At 32.3% G+C, this 23,106-nt stretch overlaps 2 protein-coding genes across 3 annotated transcripts; both read left to right on the forward strand.

Annotated features, from left to right (window-relative positions):
• Positions 1-519: 519 nt before the first annotated feature.
• LOC132171518 (uncharacterized) lies at positions 520-6,770 on the forward strand. 2 transcript variants are annotated; one of them, XM_059582849.1, is made up of 6 exons: positions 520-621; positions 1,289-1,580; positions 2,306-2,848; positions 3,152-3,283; positions 5,582-6,006; positions 6,097-6,770. In XM_059582849.1, the coding sequence occupies exons 2-6, from the start codon at positions 1,343-1,345 to the stop codon at positions 6,709-6,711; spliced, it is 1,953 nt and encodes a 650-aa protein (XP_059438832.1). In that variant the 5' UTR covers positions 520-621; positions 1,289-1,342; the 3' UTR covers positions 6,712-6,770. The 2 variants fall into 2 exon arrangements, with proteins under 2 accessions (XP_059438832.1, XP_059438833.1); XM_059582850.1 differs by lacking the exon at positions 520-621 and adding an exon at positions 770-813.
• A 9,480-nt stretch (positions 6,771-16,250) lies between these two features.
• LOC132170930 (aquaporin NIP1-2-like) lies at positions 16,251-20,309 on the forward strand. The gene is made up of 5 exons (XM_059582090.1): positions 16,251-16,553; positions 16,722-16,946; positions 18,515-18,712; positions 18,814-18,875; positions 19,552-20,309. The coding sequence occupies exons 1-5, from the start codon at positions 16,404-16,406 to the stop codon at positions 19,769-19,771; spliced, it is 855 nt and encodes a 284-aa protein (XP_059438073.1). The 5' UTR covers positions 16,251-16,403; the 3' UTR covers positions 19,772-20,309.
• Positions 20,310-23,106: the final 2,797 nt, after the last annotated feature.

Genomic DNA, 23,106 nt, shown 5'->3' on the forward strand with positions numbered 1-23,106 from the left:
GGGAACATATTTCAAATCATATGGCTCAAAAGCAATAAATATGCATGGTAGTTCATGATATGCAAAACAGATTTCAGTACGATTGGTAGTCTACTTATTATCACTTGCTACTCCCACTGGTTTATAACCTTCTGACAAACAACTGTGGTCCTTTTTATGCTTCTTTTTTAGTTTATTTATTATTATTTATATGAATTTTTTGCGTTTTTTTTTTATCTTTTTTTTTTTTGGAAATTTCTTGTTAGAAGTATTTCTATAATTGTAGGTCAAAGACTCAAAAGTTTGCAATCTGGATTAAAGGGACATTGCAAAAAATGAAATATGAGGAAAATACTACAAATTAATTGATACTTAGCGGGGCACATGTAATTTTCGTATTTAATTATTATAAAAACATTTCTTTTGAGAAGAAAACGAGTTTCGAAAAGAAATCAACGGCGTCATGAACAGTATTTTATCCATTTGTTATTTGTATAATGGTGAAGGTTAATTATCTTATAAATCTGGTGGACAGTGGACTTAATTTGTGACCAAAAGCTCCTGCAAGGTTGAGTTTCAAAAACCTGTTTCTTCAGCTGACTGCTCAAGAGGCTCTGAAGCTCAATCTGACAATCTGCAATAGTGAGTGGTGTCCATCACAGCATGTTGCTTGTTATCATCATGACTTTTAACATTTTTCTCTTTCCCATTAGTCATTACTATTATTCTTTTATTTTCGTTTTTGGGTTAAGTATATTATTTTTTAGTTAACACTCCAAAACATCGTAGTTTTTCTTTTCCCCCCTTTTCTGCAATCTGTAAATCATAAGCTTGGTAATTCTGTCATGGTTGTTTATATTTACTCTTTTACAAAAATGGTAGAAGAAAAGTTTATGAAATTCAGAAGAAGAAAAACGAAAGAGAAAAAAAAAGAAAGAAAAAAAAAGAAAAAGAAAGAAGGATTAATTCTTTCTTGTTAGGCAAATGCTTTTTTGCATTCTTCCACCCATCTTCGCACCATCTCCTCTCTCTTGTATTCTTTTTTTTTTTTTTTTTTTTTTTTGAAAAAATCAAGATGTTGAAAGAGGAAAGATGGTGGAGAGATGGGTGGGAGAATGCATTGTAGCAAATCTCTATTTGTTATTTCAAAATTTGAATTATTTCGAAATAGTCAAGTAGACATTTGAGCTACTCTCTCGAGACATATGCCATTATTATTTTTTTAAATTTTTCTATCTGATTTCGTTTTATTTATTTATTTATTTTACATGATCTGATTTCGTTTTTATGAACATCGTATCAACAAAAGGAAACAAAAGGAAAAGGTGATCGAGAATTGGCTGGCGAGAAACACGTTTTGACAATGAGTCATTCTCAAGGTGCTTCATCTAGAGCAGGGTCTTTACCGTCTTTCCCTGGCACCTCTGGTCTTCATCCTACTCTAATGGACGACGTGGAGACAGCTATGTCATCCGAGGAGCCAAACTTTTTCCAACCACAACAAACTAGCGAAAATGCAAACCAATCACAAGTACAGTTGGTGGAGCTAGTTGTAGAAGAGGGGAAGCCAAGCTCAAGTGATAGCAAAGACTCTGGCGAGAGTAAGTACTCCTCTCTCTTCTCTTGTCCGCAAGCAGAATATATATATATATATATATATTTTTTTTCTTCCCATAATATTTATATACAGATTAATTAATCTTATTTAATTAGCTTCAACAAGTTCATAAATATACAGGTGAGTCGGTGACAAATAAATTTTTGAATATAATAAAAAAAAGTACATTTTTGAGAGTATACTGAAAATAACCACTATTACTGAAAATGCTAGATTTATGACTGCGATTGTTTTCCATTAATCCAATTAGCATTTTTATTTTACAATATTGATTTGTTGTGGTAGTTCAATCTAACTTTTAGCTCGGTTCTTGTTATATATATTGTTATTAAATTTACATCTTTTTTATAGCTTAAGCTTTTAGAACAACCGCTAATTTAACATGGAATCAAAGCCTAATTTAATATGGAATTAAAGTCAAAGGTCCTATGATCAAACCTTAACGGCTGATTAAATGATTAAATTTCCTCTCTTATAAATTTAATTAAGCTTTTATGGCAAATATGGTATATATATATATATATATATATATATATATATTTTGGTTGATTGAAACTACCACATCAATATTATGTGATGATTGTAAAATAAAAATATGATATATAACATTACACTTCAATATATAAAATATTTTAGTTTTTCGGGTTCTTAGAATCTAAATGGCATGATTTATAACGGAAACAATGTTGTTAATACATATGCTACTAGATACAAGAATGGGGGAAAGATCTCAACCGCTGGAGGAAAGGTCTCAACTGCCAGAGCAAAGCCCTAAATTCCTGGAAGAGATGTGTAATTCCCTGTATCGAGCTGCTCTAAAAAACGATTGGGAAGGTGCTAGTATCGTATTTGATAATTACGGAGAAGGTGCTGCCATGCTTCCCATATCACAAGAAAGAATGAATACACTTCAAGTTGCAATTGCAGTTACAGCAAAATACACAACTTTAGTAGGAAAACTGTTGGATTATATGAATCCGAAAGAGTTAGAATTTAAAAATAGCAATGGAGATACAGCCCTTTCAATTGCTGCTCTATCAGGAAATGTGAAACTTGCTAAGGAGATGGTGACGAAGAACAATAAACTGCCAATGATCCGAAATAATAAAGGAATTCTACCACTTCTCACAGCAGCTATGCACAAACATAGAGACATGGTGTTGTATCTATATTCTGTGACTGATTTTGATCAATTGACTTCTGCTGAGAGGATTCAGCTCCTTCTTTGTACTATTTCCTGGGATATGTATGGTATGGCCTACAACTCACTAATTGTTAGTTTTAGAAAATTAATTTACAATGTCTTTACTATCATTTCATTTCTTTAATAGAACTTCAATTGGATGTGAAAAGCATATCATTGATATTTTACAAAGGGTATTGAGTCATTATACGTTGTGGCGGCCCTAACTTTGACATTGAGTTTTACGCCGTAATTAGATAAGTTGGATAGAGTTACCAATACTTGTAATGCAATATTATTTGATCATATAAGGATTTCTGAACCGACCCTTGCAATTGATCATCAAATTAATGTGTTGTTTTGGTGAACAGATAAGGCACACGAAATCCTGAAAAAGGATTCAACATTAGCGACTGCCGAAGATCAAAACAAGTGTACAGCATTGGAACAATTGGCAAAAAAACCTTTTGCGATGTCAGCCTGGGAAAGATTCAAAGGCTTCTGTTAGTTTTGCCTCTAACCCAAACTTTCTTTCCTTGCATAATCAAATATATATAAGCACTTGTTTTTTATTACATTAATCAAAATTTGATTACCAGTTTACTCGAAACTCAAATCACTTTGGAATGAGAAGTAGTCTGTCTTGATTTCATCAAATATTTATATAGTATATACATGCTAAAGTACTGTGATAAGATCTAATGAGATAAACGGTTTTCTATTTGATATGTTTAAATCTATTGTAAAACTTGGAACTGTTTCCTTTATGGACACCAATAGCAGTGTTGTTAGCATTTTTTTTTTGTTTTTCACCGTACAAGGTAGCATTTCTTTTTCACTTAATGTTAAGGAAAAAAACATATCACTGTGGTTTTACTGATTTGCAATAAGTCTTAAAATGGTCTGATATGCAAAAAGAACACATTAGTCTCTACTATTAAATTTATGTTACCCTAGAGATGACTAAGGGTGGCTTTTGAGCCACCTTAGAAGTGGCTGATGGTGGCTCGCAGGCCACTCACAAATTTGGGGGTGGCCTGCAAGCCACCCCTAGTGGTTGGGCTCACATGCCTTTTAGAGGTGGTTGAGTCACCTCTAAGGTGGCCCGCGAGTTACCCCTAACTAATAGAGTTGGTGGTAATGCAACCTCCAATGTTATGGGTGGCTAGAGTCACTCCCAGCCACCACTCCATGAGCCAACCCCAGCTAGACACCTCCTCCCCTCCCCCTTTAACTTTAAGTACTTTTTAGTTTTTAATTTTAATATATATATATATATATATCCCCTAGTGGTTGGGCTCACATGCCTTTTAGAGGTGGTTGAGTCACCTCTAAGGTGGCCCGCGAGTTACCCCTATCTAATAGAGTTGGCGGTAATGCAACCTCCAATGTTATGGGTGGCTAGAGTCACTCCCAGCCACCACCCCATGAGCCAACCCCAGCTAGACACCTCCTCCCCTCCCCCTTTAACTTTAAGTACTTTTTAGTTTTTAATTTTAATATATATATATGGATGAAACATGTCTTAAATTCATTGGATTAAACGTGGCACGCTAGTGGAATTCGTCAAGTTTTTTGATGTAATTTGATATTAGAGACTAATTTGTTGTTTTTGCATACCGCATATAGCTCTGAGAATGTTTAAAACCACATAGAGCTTTATTGCCAATTAGTGAAATCATGGGAACTGATTTTGCATTTTCTCCTAATTTTAAATATATAGCTTTTGTAATAGTTCATTTTGTTATTTAAGAATAGGCTATTGATAAATTAGTAGGATAACTAATTCCAAAAAACTCTTAAATTTAAGCACTTTGTTAATGAATAGATATCCTATTAATCAAATTTGTTAGTGATTTGGTTTTGTCTTTGTTTTCTATTCTTAAGTCAAAGATTAATACAAACAACTCAAAACATACGACACTGCTCAAAATATAAAATTTGTTTTCACCCTAATGTTACATCAATTCATTTTTTCAAATAAAAAACAACTCCTAAAACACATTAACAAACATACCCGATAGGTTAACATAGAAAGGGACTCGCATATAAAAACACACTCCTAAATTTGTATTTTGATATTTGATTATGAAACGGACTCTTGTGATATAGTAGGTAATTAATATCTTTTCAAATTAAAATCCAATATCAAGGGCTAATCGCAAAATAAATCACTATTGGTGTAAAAATAATAAAGAATTCATTACGAGGCCTATAGGTGTAATAATAATAATAATAATGAATGAATGATAGAAAAATCAATATGTCGATAACTTATCTAGTATAAGAACTCAACATCAAACTTTAATCAACTTGGCGTTCTCAAAATTTTATTAGATGATTAGGAAAGGGGCAAAACTCATTATTTAGTTGCCTAGCCACTATAACTATCAAGTCAGTTTATTGATATTTCCCATTGATCCAGAAGTTTTCTTCATTTACTAAGAAAAAAAAAAAAGTTTGCTTAATCTTGAAATATCATAATCTGAATAGTGTATTATATATTTGGAAATAGAATCAAAATTATAAAGCAATAAGAAACACAAGTGTTATTGCTTGTGGCATTTGATATGCTTCAAAAGATAAGAGATACGAGTGTTTGAGTTATGCCGAGACAAAACATATCCAAAGAAGTCTACAACTAGGGCATAAATAACTGCATTTTACGCATTACATTATCTTATTTTTTTTTATGAAAATTTGAATCTCATTTCTTGTTATGTATCTTGTTAAAATATCTTATACAGAATAAATAAATTAGTATGAAATGATATTTAAATGGATTCTTTTCCTGATCGTAGGGTTTGAAAGCATCTATCGCAAAGCTTCGATGCGGATGTTAGCCTATACATTAGTTGAATTCATTTGGAGAGAAGTTCAAAAATTACAATCGGAAGAACGAAAAAAGTATTCATCTACAATTTTCCTTGCTGCAGAGTTAGGGAATGTTAAATTTCTAACTATACTCATACGCTCTGATCCTGAGCTCATATGGATGACTGATGGAAAGAAGCGAAATATATTTCATATTTCTATTATATATCGGCAAGAAAGTATATTCAATCTAATACATGAGATAGGCATTTTCAAAGACATGATTGCAACCTGTTGCGACAATGATGGGAACAACATGCTGCACTTAGCTGGAAAGTTGGCATTTGCAAATAGACTGAATATCGTATCAGGAGCAGCCCTTCAAATGCAACGAGAATTACTATGGTTTAAGGTGTGGTAATATTATTTCAGCTTTCTTTCTTCTAGTTCCATATACATGGGTTGTAGTTTCACTCTTCAATTTACACCTCGATTATTATAGGAGGTTGAAAAGATTGTGCCCCTTGCATTCTCAAGTGCGAAGAATTTACAAAAACAAATGCCCAATGTTTTATTTAAAAAGACACATGGAAAGTTACAAAGAGATGGTGAAAACTGGATGAGGAACACATCAACAAATTGCATGCTTGTGTCAACATTGATTGCCACTATGGTTTTCGGTGCGGCCTTCACTGTACCAGGTGGAAATAATCAAGTAAAGGGAAGTCCTATTTTCTTGGAACGTAATTGGTTTACAATATTCTTCGTGTCAGATTCAATAGCATTGTTATGCTCTACATCTTCAGTATTAATTTTCTTGTCAATTCTCACATCTCGTTACACAGAACATGATTTTCTCTATTCATTACCTAAAAGGTTGGTGTTAGGACTAACCATGCTCTTCATCTCCATAGTAGCCATGGTCGTAGCCTTTAATGCAACCTGCTTTTTGGTCTATCAAAACAAAACGGCAGTTATTCCGAGTGTTACAATTCTTCTAGCTTGTATCCCAATTTTATGTTTTATTCTGCTACATTGTAGACTTTTCTTTGATATAGCCCGCTCAACATTATGGTCTAGATATCTTTTTCAGTCGGGTAGGCATAAGCTTTTCTAGCAAGTGGAACATGTGTAGTAATCCAACACTTTGTAATGTATTTTCAAATTTCTGGTGCTTATGGATCTGCATAATGGAATGGAATGGAATGAGAATGAAAATTGTAATTGTGATGATAGACTGCATGAGTAATGAGAACATAATTGAATTGAAATGTTTAGGACAATCTGGCTCGATGCTTGGGCCTCCAATCGAAAATGATTGCAATTTTTACTAATTTCTTGAATGCCTAACAATTTGATAATAGAAATGTTAGAGATCAATAAGTTTATTATATTTGGCTCATATTTTCTTACAAATTCAATAGATTAACCATTAGATTTGTGGGGTCTACATAAGTTTACAAATCTAATAATTGATGTATAAGATGAGATGATATTAGATTTGTAAAATGAGATGATGAAAATATGGAAAAAAAGAAATAATAAAAAATTGATACTTAGCATTTCTCTATGATAATTAAGCTTATTTATATTAGTCCACCCTATATTTATTACAACTAATCAACTCACCTAACTAATATACTCAACATAAAGTCTAACTCAAATGCACTACTATTAAATGTTTTGCATTTCTCACCCTTTCCAAGCACCTTACCGACCTACTAGGGTTTGTTCTCTCTGTCCGCTAAAGAGAGGAGTGAGATCTGAGACGCCATAGGAGGAGGGAGCCAATAGCTTGAGAGTAACGATATTGGGTTTCTAGTTAATTTTTTATTTTTTTTTACTTCTTATGAGAGTAAATCATTGACCGATGTTGAAGAGTTTTCAGGCACATAAAAAAATTGTTATTATGGTAGAGACAATAAAAGGGATTGCATTTGGAATTGCAGTTTTGGAAATTGATGATTGGGTAATGGCTAGAGATATGATTCATTGGAATGAAATGTAGATTTGAAACTGATGGGGACCGTGATATTCAAAGATATTATCTTGTAATAGCCCGAGAGACTATTGTGTGTGTTATAAATAGTGTTTGGGTTGTAGAGATTTCAAATTGTATCTTTGGCATTATATTGAGGAAGCATTTTGCCTCATTTGATTGTTATATCAATGAAGAGTTATCATTCTCTAGTTTGCTTACAAGTTAGTGGAGAAACTAAGGGAATGAGAGAGAACCAAGAATGATGAAAGTTATTTCCACTCGACATTAAATTAAGTGTTGGTATCATCACAACAATTCTTAGTGGTAGAGAAGATAAACAAGAGTAAATTGAATGAAGAAGAAATCTGAAACAATTTTCCAGCAAAATTGCAGTGGCAGAGGAAAGGGGTTTTTGCGGTAGCTTTTGGCAGAAGACTGGGAGGCGGTGGTGTTTAGCAAAAGAATGCTTTTATGAGGTTGTGGCACAAACTCACTCTTTTGTGTCCTGTATTGAGAGATTGACACTTCATCTTAGTACAACTTAAAAAAAGAAAGCAAACACACCATATCACATCTATTTATGTGACGTGAGAATTTTTAATTTTTAGTAGATTTAGATGTGTTCTTTTTTTTTTTTTTTTTTTTTTTTATTATTATTTTTTTTTTAAAAAAAGAGTTTTATTAAGCCGGATGTCAATCTCTTGTAGGATAGCACAAAAGAGAGGATTTATGCCTAAACCCATAAAATTATTCTCTTTTTAGAATATTCAGTCATTTACAAACTCATTTGCTCAGCCCATTAACCCATCGGGCCACTCTCCAACCCCCCATTGCTTTAAACTCCAAAGCCCATGAAACCCTATATCCCACCAACTCCTTCCTTACTGGGTTTTTTGGTGTCTTAGATATTTGATTTTTTTTTTTTTTTTTGTGAGTATCTTAGAGATTTGATTGAATCCGTTAAGTTTGGTATTTTTTTTTAAATATTTTTTTTTTCTTAACTTGCGCAAATGCATGGAAATACACTCTAAACCAATGCTTATTTTAGATTTCTTTAATTTCTTAATTAGAGATATATTTTTACTAATTGGTTTTTGAAAAACATGTAATGAATTATCAATTTACAACTATAAATAACACATGAAAATGACTTACACCTAAATTGAATAAATATTTATAACTAGGCAATATAAAATCTACCATTTGTAGCACTAGAATTATTTTTATCTGATTAAAGGAACTCAGAGTGATTCTATTTTTAGGTAATAAAGTATAAACTAAAAAAAGAAGGAAAGAAAAAAAAAAAAAACCCTCCTCTTGCATCCAAACAGAAACAAATTCAGAAAAACCTCATTAATAATATATTTTATTATTTTATTTGTTCCACAAGAGACAAAACTTTATAAATGGTAGCCAGTTAACGTAACAAAATTTAAACATATTAATCTTGATAGAATGTCTAAAATTAAGCGATGGGTCATGAGTTTTAGAAATAATTCCAAAGCCACATTCTCAAACCCAAGAGAGTATTATTTTACAATTGAACATTGTTGCTCTTCACACTCATTTTACATTGATTGATATGACGTGTTTTAAGTGACTAATCATATAAGAAACTGTTTAAAACACGTTACGCCAACATGTTTAAAATGAATTTAAAGAGTATCTTTACTCATTAGAATTTTTAGAGCAACTCAGTCTAAAAGTGGGCAAATGATGATTTGATTATTATAGGTGAAGTCAAAGTTTATACAATTGCATGCAACTTGATCTAACTTCACATTAGGAAATTTCGTGCCATGACTAAAAGGAGAAAGAAACATATAACAAAACAAAACATAAAAAAAAAAAAAAAGGAGGCAAAGGGAGGAAAACTTCCGAACTAAAGTGTGAGATGGAGGTCTTTGTCTGCCACTCAAAACCAAAGGTTTTTCTACTAACTCTCCAACAATCATGGGTGACATTTGGAAAAACAATAGTCTTATTTCCATATTGGTCAAGTTTTTCCACATAAAAATAGTGTGAATCCTCCTTTGATAAAGCATGGGATTACATGAGTAATAGTAGAAACCCAACTACTAATATAGTAATATATTGGTCCAAGTCCAACATTGGCATGCAAAATGGGTGTGGTAATTCTCCATAAAAAAAGAAAAAGAAAAGGGGAGAGAGAGGCCACAATGACCATTTGATTTGAGCACATCGTTGAATTAATGGTGAATAGTGGGGGGGTTAGATTTTGCATGCGCATTGAACATAGTTGAGGTGATCATTACTTGCTTTAGCACCCATTTGTTTGTGGATAGTGTGGAAAATTAGATGCACTAATTAAGCACTTAATCACTTGGTTTGATTTTGCTACCTTAGAATATATTTTTTTCCCTAAAAGTTTTTCTTGTTTTTAAGTGGTTGGCGATGATCTATATAAATCATTTTTTGTTGCTATCTTCATAGTCTCAGACATGCAATTGTGAGAGTGTTTCTTATTGGGCCTTCCTGCCTTTGGGCTGTCCAAACACTTACTAGGATAGGCGGGCTTCATAAGGGCTCTCTCATAATTGTTTTTAAGTGTTTGGTGCGGAGTAAAATATTTGACAACTTAAAAAACGTTTTTAGTTGACCAAGAAAAATAACCTTCGAAGTAAAATGGTTTATTCTTTTCATCTACTTAAATTCATTTTGTTGTTGCGCTCCCACAACCTTAGACACCCCTCTCATGGGACCTACTTGTCCAAAAAGGTCTCGGGTTGTCCAAATACCTACTAGGGTAGGTGGGCTTCACAAGGTCTCTCTCACAATTGCTCGCCCTAAATTGTAAGCAATACATGTAATTGCATTGGATTTCAATCTCACTTCTAAATACCTTATAATATTCTCACTCTCGTCCTCTACAATTTCTATTCATCACCTCTCTTTCCTTTTCGTAACTCTTCATATTATATAATATTATAAAAAAATATTTAATAATTTTTCATACAAGCAAAAATTCCAAAAAAAATATTTTTTGAACCATTTTTCAAGGTTGCAAATAGCTTTTTTTTTTTTATTTTTTATTTATTTTTTTTATTTTTTTGACAAAATATGAATCTTTGTAGGCCTTTCATTTGTTTTTGAAAACTCACTTTTAAACCTAACATTTTTTGTAACTTTATTGAAACACACGTATTTGACTTGCAAAAGTGATGGGTCAAACACACTGTTACAGCGGTTGATTTGAACATGCAAGTAGGTTAATTTTCTCTTGTTGAAGGACTAACTTCAGAAAATGATCAGTTTTTATACTTGCTTTGCAACTTCTACTAAGTCTTGATTGGGTGACTTTTAAGAAGCCTCGAAGAAAAAAGAAAGAAATATCATTTGATTTGGTTGTGACTCTGTGTGCATCTTTGCATTGCATGCGACATTTGTTAAGACACAAGCAGCTGAGAATACACAACATTATTGTTACGTAATGTATGACAGATATGTGATATCACCCACTCATAAACAGTGCTACAGATAATGTAAACTGAATCTTTGACACAAAAATAAAGTACCCACAGCCAGTCCATTCCCATGATCATATTTTTATTACAATATACCCCACAAATACTGATTCAAACGTGGGCCATCCAATGCCTTTAAGCCTTCTCTCAGACCATCAAACCTGACCTTTGACCTTTTGATCATATAAAGATAAATGCTATTTGATATAATATTTATATACGATTGCCGGGTATAACTCATTCTTGAAAATTGACTTAAAAAAAAGGGTGTTAAATTCACTCTATCGACACTAACTTGATGGTAGTCGGGTTAATGTCAATATTTTAATCCAGCCCATAAACCGCCTCCTTTGTGACTCGAATCCGCAGTGTGGTGTTTGGCTTTGATACTTAAATGATACAAATTTTGGGTATAACTCACCTTTGAAAACTGATTATATATACACATAGTTAAGATTAGATTTAATCCATGTGAGACACAAGGATTGTAACACATTAATTTTTTTGTTTGTTTAAGAAATACTATTTAGTAGACTACTATATAGTAAATATAACGTGACAGTGAAAACCAACCTTGATTTTTTTTTTAAAAAACAGATATTTGTTTATCTAAATGCTGATTTTCATTGGTGTGTCATCTCAGTTGTATGACAATTATATAATTGTCCACTAAATAACATGTTAGTAATTGAAAACATAGAAATACAAACACCCTTAAGAGTATGTTTGAGAAACAGAGCTTTTAAGTTAAAAAAACTTTTTGGCAAAAGCTTTATTTTTGCCAAAGCTTCATTTTTAAGATTTTGTCAAAGTACGTTTTTATCATTTTTAGAGTCTGTTTGAGATTGCGTTTGAGAAATAGAGTTTTTAAGTCAAAAAACGCGTTTTGGCCATTTTTAGGCTTTTTGACTCTTAAAAGCGCTTTTAATTTTTTTTTACTAAACGAGTAATTTTTTCTTGAAACAGACTTTTTGAGTGTTAAAAGTAATTTTAGGCCTTTCAAACACAATCCCAAACATGTCCTTAGACTTTTTAGACTCTTAAAAGCGCTTTCAAATTTTTTTACCAAACAAATATATTTTTTTTAAATGAACTTTTTAAATATTAAACGCATTTTTAAACTACTCAAACGCACATACAAACAAGCCATAAATATTGTCAACAACAGCTGCCTGCAAGGCTAGTTTGGTCTCCAATTAGTCTCGCGTTGGTGAAACAAATAATTGGTTTTATGGATTTTGTTCACCAAAATCAAGGTATTAGTTGGAATTAATATGTCATCGGACCACGTTGGTTAATTAAGAATGATTCATTGATGGATGATTAGACACAAAGGAATATAAGGTACAAATATAAAAATAAAAGACCCAACCACGAATTCTTCTATCATGATTAAAATTTAGAACTTATCCTAATGCTTGGATCCATTGGAACTATGCTAATTGAGTAGATTTTTAATATTCTACTATTTGCTAATTGGATTGTGACATATATATTCTTTGTGTTAATTATGTTATTGAACGGTTCAATTCTACCTGAAATTTAATTCAAGCCAAACCAATTTAATATTATATATATGATTCCAATATAATCAGCTGAATTATAAAGGAAGCAAAATCTCTGTGGGTGGGTTTGTCTTCAATTGTTATGTTTTTAAATAAAAAAATAAAAAAAAATTAGAGCTGCAATTCTTTACAATTTATTAACATGTGTCAGCATATGTAATTAAAAGGTATTAATTTAGTTTGACGGGTTACCCTATCGAGCCAAATGTCTCTTCTCTTGTGTACCCGACAATTATAATTAACAAATGCTTCCCTAAATGGTTGATCATACAAGTTAAAATTGAAGAAAAAAAAAAATAATGTATATAAAAGAATAATTAAATTTGTAGAATATTCCTTTGTGCACGTAGAGTTGAACATGACAACATGTCCTCATCATGTACACTTATTAACGCTTGTTAAAGTTATGTACGACTAGTTATATTTGTCTTTAATTAGTACATTACAATTAAAGAGAATTATCCAAAGCCGTATAAATGTTTTTTTGTGGGGTATATTTTTAAAAAATAATTTTGTAAAGTATTTTGTAATTTTTTTTTTAGTAAAAATGCTTTGGTTTGAAAAAAAATACAAGGTTAGAATCTATTCTTATAAAAACATTTTTAATTTCTTTTTTTTTTTTAAAAAAAAAAAGAGCAGCCACCCTCGACTAATGAGATGTCAGGAAATTTATAATATTTCTTAAAACCAGTGAGATGTAAAAAATAAGAAAAACACAAAATCAAGCATTAAAAAACACATAAATTTACGTGGTTCACCACTAAAACTCTAAGAGCTACGTACAATGACACATAAATAGCATTAAAGCCTACAAATATAAGGGATTATAAATGCGACCAGCAACTAAGTTAGGACACCAAAATGGGCCAAAAAGTTTTCTTAGGTGCATAAGCCCAAGCCTCTGCTCCATTGACTAAGTCTACGAAAAAATTTCATTTAAATCGTAGGGCTTCTAACGTCAAACCGGGTCGAGTGTGAACCGCGTCATATACAAAACTATGCTCCATACAACCTAACATGAGAGGGAGTCGTTTTGTAAGTGACCAGACACTCACCCTTATCTTGTTGTGGTGGCCAGCAGGCCACCCCTCTCTTTCAATGAGAGTGGACGAGCGGCCAACTCTCTCTTTTTAAATCTTTTTATAAGCAATAAATTAATTTCTAGAAGAGAAAAAATAAGCACTTGTTTTTTTTAAAAAATATTATTATAAGGTGTGCGAAATTTTTCTAAAGAGTACGTTTTTATTTTTTTTATTTTTTAGAGAAGCTTTTCCTGTTTTGAAAAGTGAAATATTGTTCGCTAAGAAATATTTATTTTTCGTTTTTAAAAATATAAAAAGACTTTTTCAAACCATTAACCAATATAGCTGCAGATTCAACTAAGTTGTCCTACAGGCTGGAATCCTTAGGTTTTTCAGTAACCCAAAGGTTGAATATTCTTAATTTTGTTCCTTTTACATTACTTGAAAATACCTTTTTATAGTAGTTTCCTCCTATTTGATTAATTAAACATGTATATAGTCATAGACCTTTATGCCCATAGTTTTTGCTTGGGTTTAATCTCCATCCATTGTGCGTGCAAGGGTTAGTTCAATGGTCATCTCGTTTGATTAATACTATGAATTCCATTGTTCGAGCTCTCACTTAACTAGAATACGGTTCTTGTAAATAACTATTGGAATATTTAATATTGTCATTTTTTTTTTTTTTTTTTTTAGGGTTTATTCCCGTTATGTTACAATATTTTATACTATTTAAATTAAGTTTATCAGTATTTTTCTTATTAACTTATTTACCTTCCATGTATTATTGATATTTACATTATTCTACGTAGTGCCTTTTTTTTTTTTTAATAGAGACATTTTGTATTATGTAAAATATACAGTACTTCAATTATAAAAATGTAGCCCTAAAGGTGTCATTAGCCTCTTTCTTCTCTCTTTGCCTCCACTCTTTTCTTTTTCTTTCATATTTTATTAGAGTTTTTCTTCATATGAAAAATGACAAAATTATGTCTCCTCCGATCCGGGAACAGAAAGCCTTTAGCAAATAGGGGTTTTATTAATTTATTTCTTTTAACCTTTCCATCTTTGTAAAAGTAGAATTCATGTGTTATCTTAACCTCATTAGTCATTGCCTTCCCCTTTCACATTCTAGAAGAAGTAGATTTTCTGTTAATCTTATCTCTATGCAGTTGATAAGATTTGGCTTACTTGTTCTAAGCAAAACTACGTATTGTAGGATTTAACTGTCCAAATTTAATTTTAATTTTCATTAAAAGAAAAAATTAAATCTAAATGGTCAAAAAGACGAAACCTGAGCCAAACTGAACCCAAGTGATAATACTATGAGAATTGTTATTACTCAAGTACTCAAGTAAGATTGATCTTGACCCAAAAACTTATAATTGAGAGAAGATATGAGAACAAGGAAGAGAGAAATAAAATTAAAGTGAATTGGCGTATAGCCTACATCTACACGTCAAAGTCTTTTTTTAACTACAACTTTTATTGATTATTTAATTGTATACAATATTCTACTTATAACGAAAGAGTTTGAACTTACACGTCTCTTCTACTTCTAAATTAATAATAATAAATTTATTTTATACAAGCTATCTTGTAACTATTGAGTTCGTGTAGCTCTTATTTCTTGAGTTAATTAAGATAAAATTTACAAGAGCATAAGAGACAATAATTATAAGAACTCAAGTGACAATAGTCAAAATGCAAAAAAAAAAAAAAAAATTCGTACAAGCATTTATTAATGGTATTTAGAAGACTTTTACGAAAATATTTTTTTTGCATTTTGACATTTATTTTCCTTATATTTTTGCTGGAGGAATATTATTTAGTAAACTCTCATACGACTGTCATATAACTATAATGATGTGATACTGAAAATTAACATTTGGATCAACAATTGGTTGTAAAAAGAAAAATCAATAATTGATATTCAGTGCCATTAGGGGTGTCAAAAATTACCGGGGAACCCAAACTGGAACCGGGAAACTGGGGACCCGGTTCCGTTTCCGGTTTGGAGAAACAAATAACTGGGTACCCCGGTTCCAATACCTGATTTTTGGGACCTGATTTTTACTGGGTTACTGGAACCGGGTGCATATATATACTTTAGATAATTAGGTATATATATAAAAAACCGGTTACTGGACCAGGTACAAATCGGATCGGCTAGTAACCAAGACCTTGGGGTTCCAGTTTCCCAAAACCAAGAATCGGGTCCCCAAATTTCCGTCCCTAATTTTGACCAAAAACTAAAAAATTAGACCAAATTAACGCCCCTCAATGTCACATTATCATAGTTATATAAGAATCGCATAAGAATCTATTAAATATTATTTCTCTTTCTCTGAGTTGGCATGCCGGACCAATGAAAATGTATACAAAATAGACCGCAGAATGCAAAGAACAATAGACATTAAAAAGGCATTCATGTCACCCCTCTGCATTTCCGGTGGGTTGTTGACGCAGCCATCAATGCATTTATCTGTTCACATCCTCCAAACATTACTTTTCAACGATATCTACTTTGGCAGATTTTATATTTTATTTTGAAAGTAAAAAAGAAAAACAAAACATTTCGTCGTCTCTTTCTCATCTCAAAAAGTCCATTTTTCTCTCTCTCTCCCCATTCTTTTTGGACCTTTTTGTACCAATAAATAGCAGTTGCTCTGCTGGGGTTTTTTTGCCAAAGCTGAGCAATCTCCTTTCTCTGCTCTTTCGACTCTGTTATCCTCTCTTTTCTTGTGTCGAGAGCCATGGCAGACAATTCAGGAAGTAATGGAAGCCAAGCTGTTACTTTGAATGTCAATGAAAGTGAGGCCAATCGCAATATTCCTTCCTCCTCTGCCTCCAAAACCAGCAGTAATGGAGGAGGCTTCTGTCTCTCTGTGCCTTTCATGCAGAAGGTGCCTACTTTCTCCTTAGCTTCTTCCAACTATCTTTTTCCCTTTCGAGTCTTATTATATGCAAGTCCTAAAAAACCATGAGCTTTAAGAATGTTTCTGGGTCTATATATTCAGCATTATCTAAACAAATTTAACATGAAAAAAAGGGAAATTTTTTGTTGATGACAGTTGGTGGCAGAGGTGTTGGGCACATACTTCTTGATATTCGCCGGTTGTGCAGCGGTGGTGGTGAATTTGGGCAACGACAAGGTGGTGACTCTGCCGGGAATATCAATTGTTTGGGGACTTGCTGTGATGGTTCTGGTTTACTCTGTTGGCCACATCTCCGGTGCCCATTTTAATCCTGCGGTCACCATTGCCTTCGCCACTTGCAAGCGATTTCCATGGAAGCAGGTACACAAAAACACAGAAACTTTCTCAGGCTTGGGGCATTAAGTAACCTGCTTTCTGCAGTTTCTAAAAATAACCCACTTCACTTTTAGAGAAACATCTTGAAAGGCATGTTCCTTTCATAAAAAAAGAAAAAAAGAAAGGCATGTTATGTTATTAACTGTTATTAACACCCAAATTGGTGTGTAAATTCATGTATTTTTCAACTTATTTACAAAATGACAAGAAAAGCTTTTTTAATTTTTGTAATATATATATATATATATATATTGTAAACAAGTTTTTTAAATTTGAGTTTTTCATTCTTAAATCGTTAGAGTTCACTCGACCACCACTGAATCTCAGTTAGACCTATGCCAGGCCACCATTGGACCTCCACCGGGCTTTTTCACTCAATTTTCATACGGGTCAAAAACAAAAAAAAAATGTTTTCAAAAAATAATTTCATTGAAAATATTTTCTAACGAAAAATATTTTACGTCGAAATAAACGGAACAGCAGTGACAGGGCGGACATATATGTATGCTTGGGGGACCAATGCCCCCCCTAAGAATTTTTAAAAATCCTTGAAAATATTTTAAAATCAACTATTATCCTTAATATTTTACTTTTTGTCCTCCCAAATTATTTTATCGCTCCTCAAATGACAATTGAAGTCTACTCTTAAGTCAACTTCTTTCTTAGTTTATGATAAACATTGCTTATCACACTACATAAAGAAGTGAAAATATTTGAAAAATCAAATATATAATAAAAAAATTACATTTCTTTTCAGAGGCACAAGCCTTTTGTGCTTGTGAAAAGAAATGTAGTAACAAAGACTTTTTTAGTTGTGAAATGACTTATAAATATATAAATATAAAATGGCTAACTAAGAGTAAGGGAAAAAAAAAAAAAAAACCTATTATTCACACTCCACAGGTTTTATAGTAAAAATTGTTTTTTTCCTCTTTTTCTCTCTTTGTTACTCTATACGAAACAAGTTTTTTTTAGGGCGGAACTAGCATAAGGTTTGGGGACTTGAGTCCCCCAAATATTTAAAACACCCACCAAACAGTATATTTTTTATGAGGTAGGTCCCCCAAAATTAATTTTTCAACAAAAATTTCCTCTAAATCGATCCGGAGGAAATATTCTCCAACCCATATAAAATAATGTTAAGTGTTTGTAAACATTTAAAAGGTACATTAAATTTAGTCTAAATTAATAAACTGCTATTAATGAGGTTAAGAATTTAATGTGCATTTTAAATGTTTATAGACACTTGACACTATTTTACATGAGTTGGAAGATATTTCCTCAAGACAGGTTTGAAAGAAATTTTGGTCCTTAATTTTCTCTCTCTCCATTTATTTATTTATGTATTTTTAATTTCGTCTCCGAAACTCAAAGTTCAGGTTCCAAGTGGTGAATTTTGAAGCTATGACAAAAACCCATGATGCATATTTCTCCTAACCAATGCACATTGTATTAATCTTAATTTTCTGCAGAAAATAGCATGTGAATCAAATTTGTCTCTCTGATTTAAACTTAATATTTTTTTTCCTTTTGTCAAATTATATATCTTGTAGGTGCCAGCCTATATATCAGCTCAAATAATCGGGTCAACACTGGCGAGCGGAACACTCCGGTTGATGTTCACCGGGCACGAGAACCAGTTTGCTGGAACAATGCCGGCGGGGTCTAACCTGCAGACTTTTGTGCTTGAGTTCATAATCACATTCTACCTCATGTTTGTCATATCCGGGGTTGCCACCGACAACAGAGCTGTTAGTTCTTCACCCTCAATACTCTGTTTAATTTTATTAAATCATTTGTTATCTTAAAAACTTAGGGTTTAAACTCATGGCTTTACTCTGATACTATGCAGATTGGAGAGCTTGCTGGCCTCGCTATTGGGTCTACCATCCTACTTAACGTAATGATTGCCGGGTAATAGCTTAATCTAATCCGATTTATTCATGTTAAGTAATGTTATTTAGTAAATTGTTATACAATTAGAATGACGTGACAGTGAAAATTGGTTTTTTTTTTTAAGTGTTGATCTAACGGCTAATATCATTGTCACATTATCAAATGGTATGGTAGTCTTATAACAATGTATTAAATATTATTACTTATTCATGTTTGGTACATATTTTAAGGAAAATCCTTAGAATACTACTACTTTTACTATAATCTCTTACCAACTCGGATAATGATCTCCAATAATTTTTTTTGCTCGGGTTGCTAGCAATATGAGTAGCAAATGTGAGAGAACTCTTTTGGGGCCCTGGAAGGATAGCTAGGCCCCATAAATACTCTCACATTTGTTGTTAAAATTACTAGCAATTCATGCAAAAGAAGAAGAAGAAGAAGTTAGAAATCTAAATCATACCAACTCAAGTGGCAGTCTACATTTGATAAAAATGAGTATCACAAAGACTATCGAGTGATAGTCCATAATTTAGTAGTTGACATGATAAATGTCATATAAGCTGTCACGTGACCGTCCACATTTAAGTGATTGGTGTGAAAAGTGTCACCATAGATTGCTAAATCAATTTATTAAAGACGTGTAAAAAAAGTTGTGCTCGTATTCTAATGATGTCAAAACCCTATTTGACAGGCCAATTTCAGGAGCATCAATGAATCCAGCAAGAACCTTGGGGCCTGCAATTGTACATGGCAAATACAATAGCATATGGGTATACCTTTTGGCAACAATTCTCGGGGCTATCTCCGGTGCATGGGTCTACAATATTATCAGGTTCACTGACAAGCCGTTGCGCGAGATCTCCAAGAGTGGCTCTTTCCTAAAAGGGTCAAAAAATAATAATTCTATCTAATTATAAATGAATAAAGCTATTTAATAAACTCGCATAGGACTACCTATACAATTATGATAATGTGACAGTGAAAATTAACATTTGAATCAACAAGGGGTTTATAACAAAAATGATTGATTTTCATTGTCCCATCACTATAGTTGTATGGCAGTCGAATGAGAGTCTACTAAATAGTATATATATATGTATGAAACTGTTTTGTAAGAAAATTCGTACAAATCAATTTTTAAAAGTAATATGTGTCGTTTGTATATGAGAAGTATTTTTTTTTAATAGCATGTGCTTCTCACATGCTTTAAAAGTTTACAAGACACATGTTACTTTGAAAGGCGGGTTTGTAAGAGTTTCCTAAAATTGAGTTCGTATGAGATTAAAAAAGGAAAAGGGTTTCCTCCATGTTTTGTACTTGTTTGGTGATTGCTACTATAGGCTTAAAAAGTGTAAGGAGGAGCTCTCATGTCATGTTTGTTATCAAATGTATTCTCTATAATCTTTATATCATAACAAATCTTATAAATGAAAGTTTGCTTCATTGTTATTGTTCGCCTTAAATAAAATGTTTATTTCCTTTTTAAAAAATAGATATATGTTTAATATATCAAATTTAAATATTTGTACCATGTCCAAAGTAAGGAACCATGACATGCATATATATGTTTGGAACAAATTCCATTTTGAGAGAGTTAAAGCCAAATGTCTCTTCTCCTATATATGTTCCCGACAATTACAATTAATTCATTAATGTTTCACTAAATGGTCAAGAAAATAATTTACATAAATGAATGATTAAAGTTGTTTATATTCCTTTGTGCAGTAGAGTTGAACATGACAACTTGTTCTCATCATGTACACTTATTAACGCTTGTTAATGTTATGTACAACTAGTTATAAACACTTACAAAGAGAATTATCCAAAGCCGTATAAATGTTTTTGTGGGGTCCATTTAAGAAAATTAATTGACAAGTTCTTTATTTTTAAGTGTTTTGTAATATATATATATATATATATATATATTTTTTTTTTTTAAAAAAAAAAAACAAAACAGGCATATTTCGAAAAAAATAAAAATGAAAGGTAAGTGTAGAACCGATTCTTATAAAAAGCAGCCCACCCTCAACAAATGAGAGTGAGTTGTTTTATAAGTGTCGAGATGCTCACCCTTATCTTGTTGTAGTGGTCGGCCACACATTTACCTCTAACCATAACAAATGTAGATTGTCTTGTCGTAATGGTTGTGTGGCCACGCATCTTTTCATTGGGGGTGGACGAGTGGTACATTTTTGTTACAAGTTAACGGTTGAATCTAACGAAGGGTGTTAATTGAATCAAATTGAAAGTTCATGAGACTAAATTGAGAGTTTTTAAAATTTATAGGGATCTTCTCAAAACGCACGGTAATTCAAAAGTTTAAAATGAAATTTCCTCAAAAAAATAAAATAAAGATGTAGTAATAACATTACTCTCTACCAAAATGTAAATATGACATTTTATTCATCTTTTGAAGCATAACTTCGTGCCAATGAATAAATTTCTTTTAGTATAACTACTTCCTACCAAAAATGACAAAATGTCCCCTCGTGCAACAGAAAGCCTTTAGAGCATCCTTAATTAGATCTCTTTTCAAAAGCACCACACAGCAAACTTTTTCAATATTTCTCTATTCTCTCTCTCTTATTCTCAAGCTTATTGGAAGGTTTATCATCTTCTCTCCATCTCCTTTCTTTCTATCCCTTTGTTCTATCTCACTAAGCGTGGTCCACAGTCAATTGAGCTATCCCTTGGGGATGAACTTTTTGAATGTTATACACACTTTTAAACTCTTCAAACGCACACCCAAACAGACCCTAAATCCAATTAGAATCACGATTGATCAGACACATGGATAATCACAGATATCAAAAACCCATAAACCTACATCTAGAAGCAAAGCCCAGAAATCAAGATTATAGCATGTTCGTTGTGGAAAGTTGTATGATAAAGACAGATCGTGAGCTTTCTTCCTTAGAGAGAGACAAGGTAGAGAGAGAGAGAGAAGAGAAGCGCCAGAACCAAAACTAAAAACAATACACCAAATCAACACAGAACATGGCCTTTTAGCAACTTTATTGGAAACGAAGGGCTTTGTCGGGTGTCTTGGTGAAGCAAAGAGCGCGCGGAAAGAGAATGAGTTGTGTCACTCTAAGAATGATGTGGCTCTTAGAATCATCATTAGGATTATGATTAATCATTATTGGATTTTGATCAAATGATGATTTTAAAAGCCACCTCATTTTAAGAGTGACACTAGAAGGATTTCTAAAATTAAAAATATAAAGAAATAAAATAGCGAAACAAAGTTGTTTAGTAGATTTGGGGAGGATTATGACAGAACCTAAAATGAGGGGTTTGATAAATGTAGACTTTTGTTAATTTTAGCCAAAATTTGGCTAAACCTCACTTTTGGAGAGCTCAAAAATGAGGAGAGAACATAGGTGTTTGATAAATGAAGACTTCTGTCAATTTTAGCCAAAATTTGGCTAAACATCACTTTTGGAGAGCTCAAAAATGAGGAGAGAAATGGGGAGTTTAAATGAAGACTATTGTCAATTTTAGCCAAAATTTGTCTAAACATCACTTTTGGAGAGCTCATTGAGGAATGCTCTTAGCAATATGGTTTTTCTTTTTCTTTATATATATATATATATATATATATATAAAATTCTTTTACCATTTATCTTGTTAAAAGTAGAATTCATATATTATCTTAACCTCATTACTCATTGCTATTAGAAGAAGTAAATTATCTATTTTTTTATCTCTTTGGCAGTTAATATCCATTATCTACAATGCTATTTTATATCGGACATAGTTTTCCTCCAAACTGGGTTGGAGAAACTTCCTCCAACTCAGTCTATAAAAATGACCTGTGCTATTTTAATATTTGAGATGCACATGTGTTTTTAATAGTAAAAACAAAATTTGAAGAAATAATATTAAAAACTTATGCACATCTTACATGTTATTAAAAAAATGAACACATGTTATTTTTACAGATTGAGTTGAAGGAAGTTCGTCCAACCCAGTTTGAAAGAAAACTCTATCCTTTTGTAAATGTACTGAAAAAGGCTATTTTCTCTCTCTCTCTCTCTCTGTCTCTCTCCCTCCATTCTTTCTGGACCTCTGCTCCTTCCTCTCTCTTACCTTCTCTGTTTTTGTGTCGATAGCCATGGCAGAGAATGCAGGAATTCCTGGAAGCCACGCTGTGTGTTTTAAAGAACGTGAGGCCAATGAGACTACTCCTTCCTCCTCTGCCCCCACCCCCAAAACCAACCATGGATGCTGCTTCGGTGTCTCT

The sequence above is a fragment of the Corylus avellana genome, chromosome ca2, assembly GCF_901000735.1.
Source record: "Corylus avellana chromosome ca2, CavTom2PMs-1.0".
Lineage (NCBI taxonomy): Eukaryota > Viridiplantae > Streptophyta > Magnoliopsida > Fagales > Betulaceae > Corylus > Corylus avellana.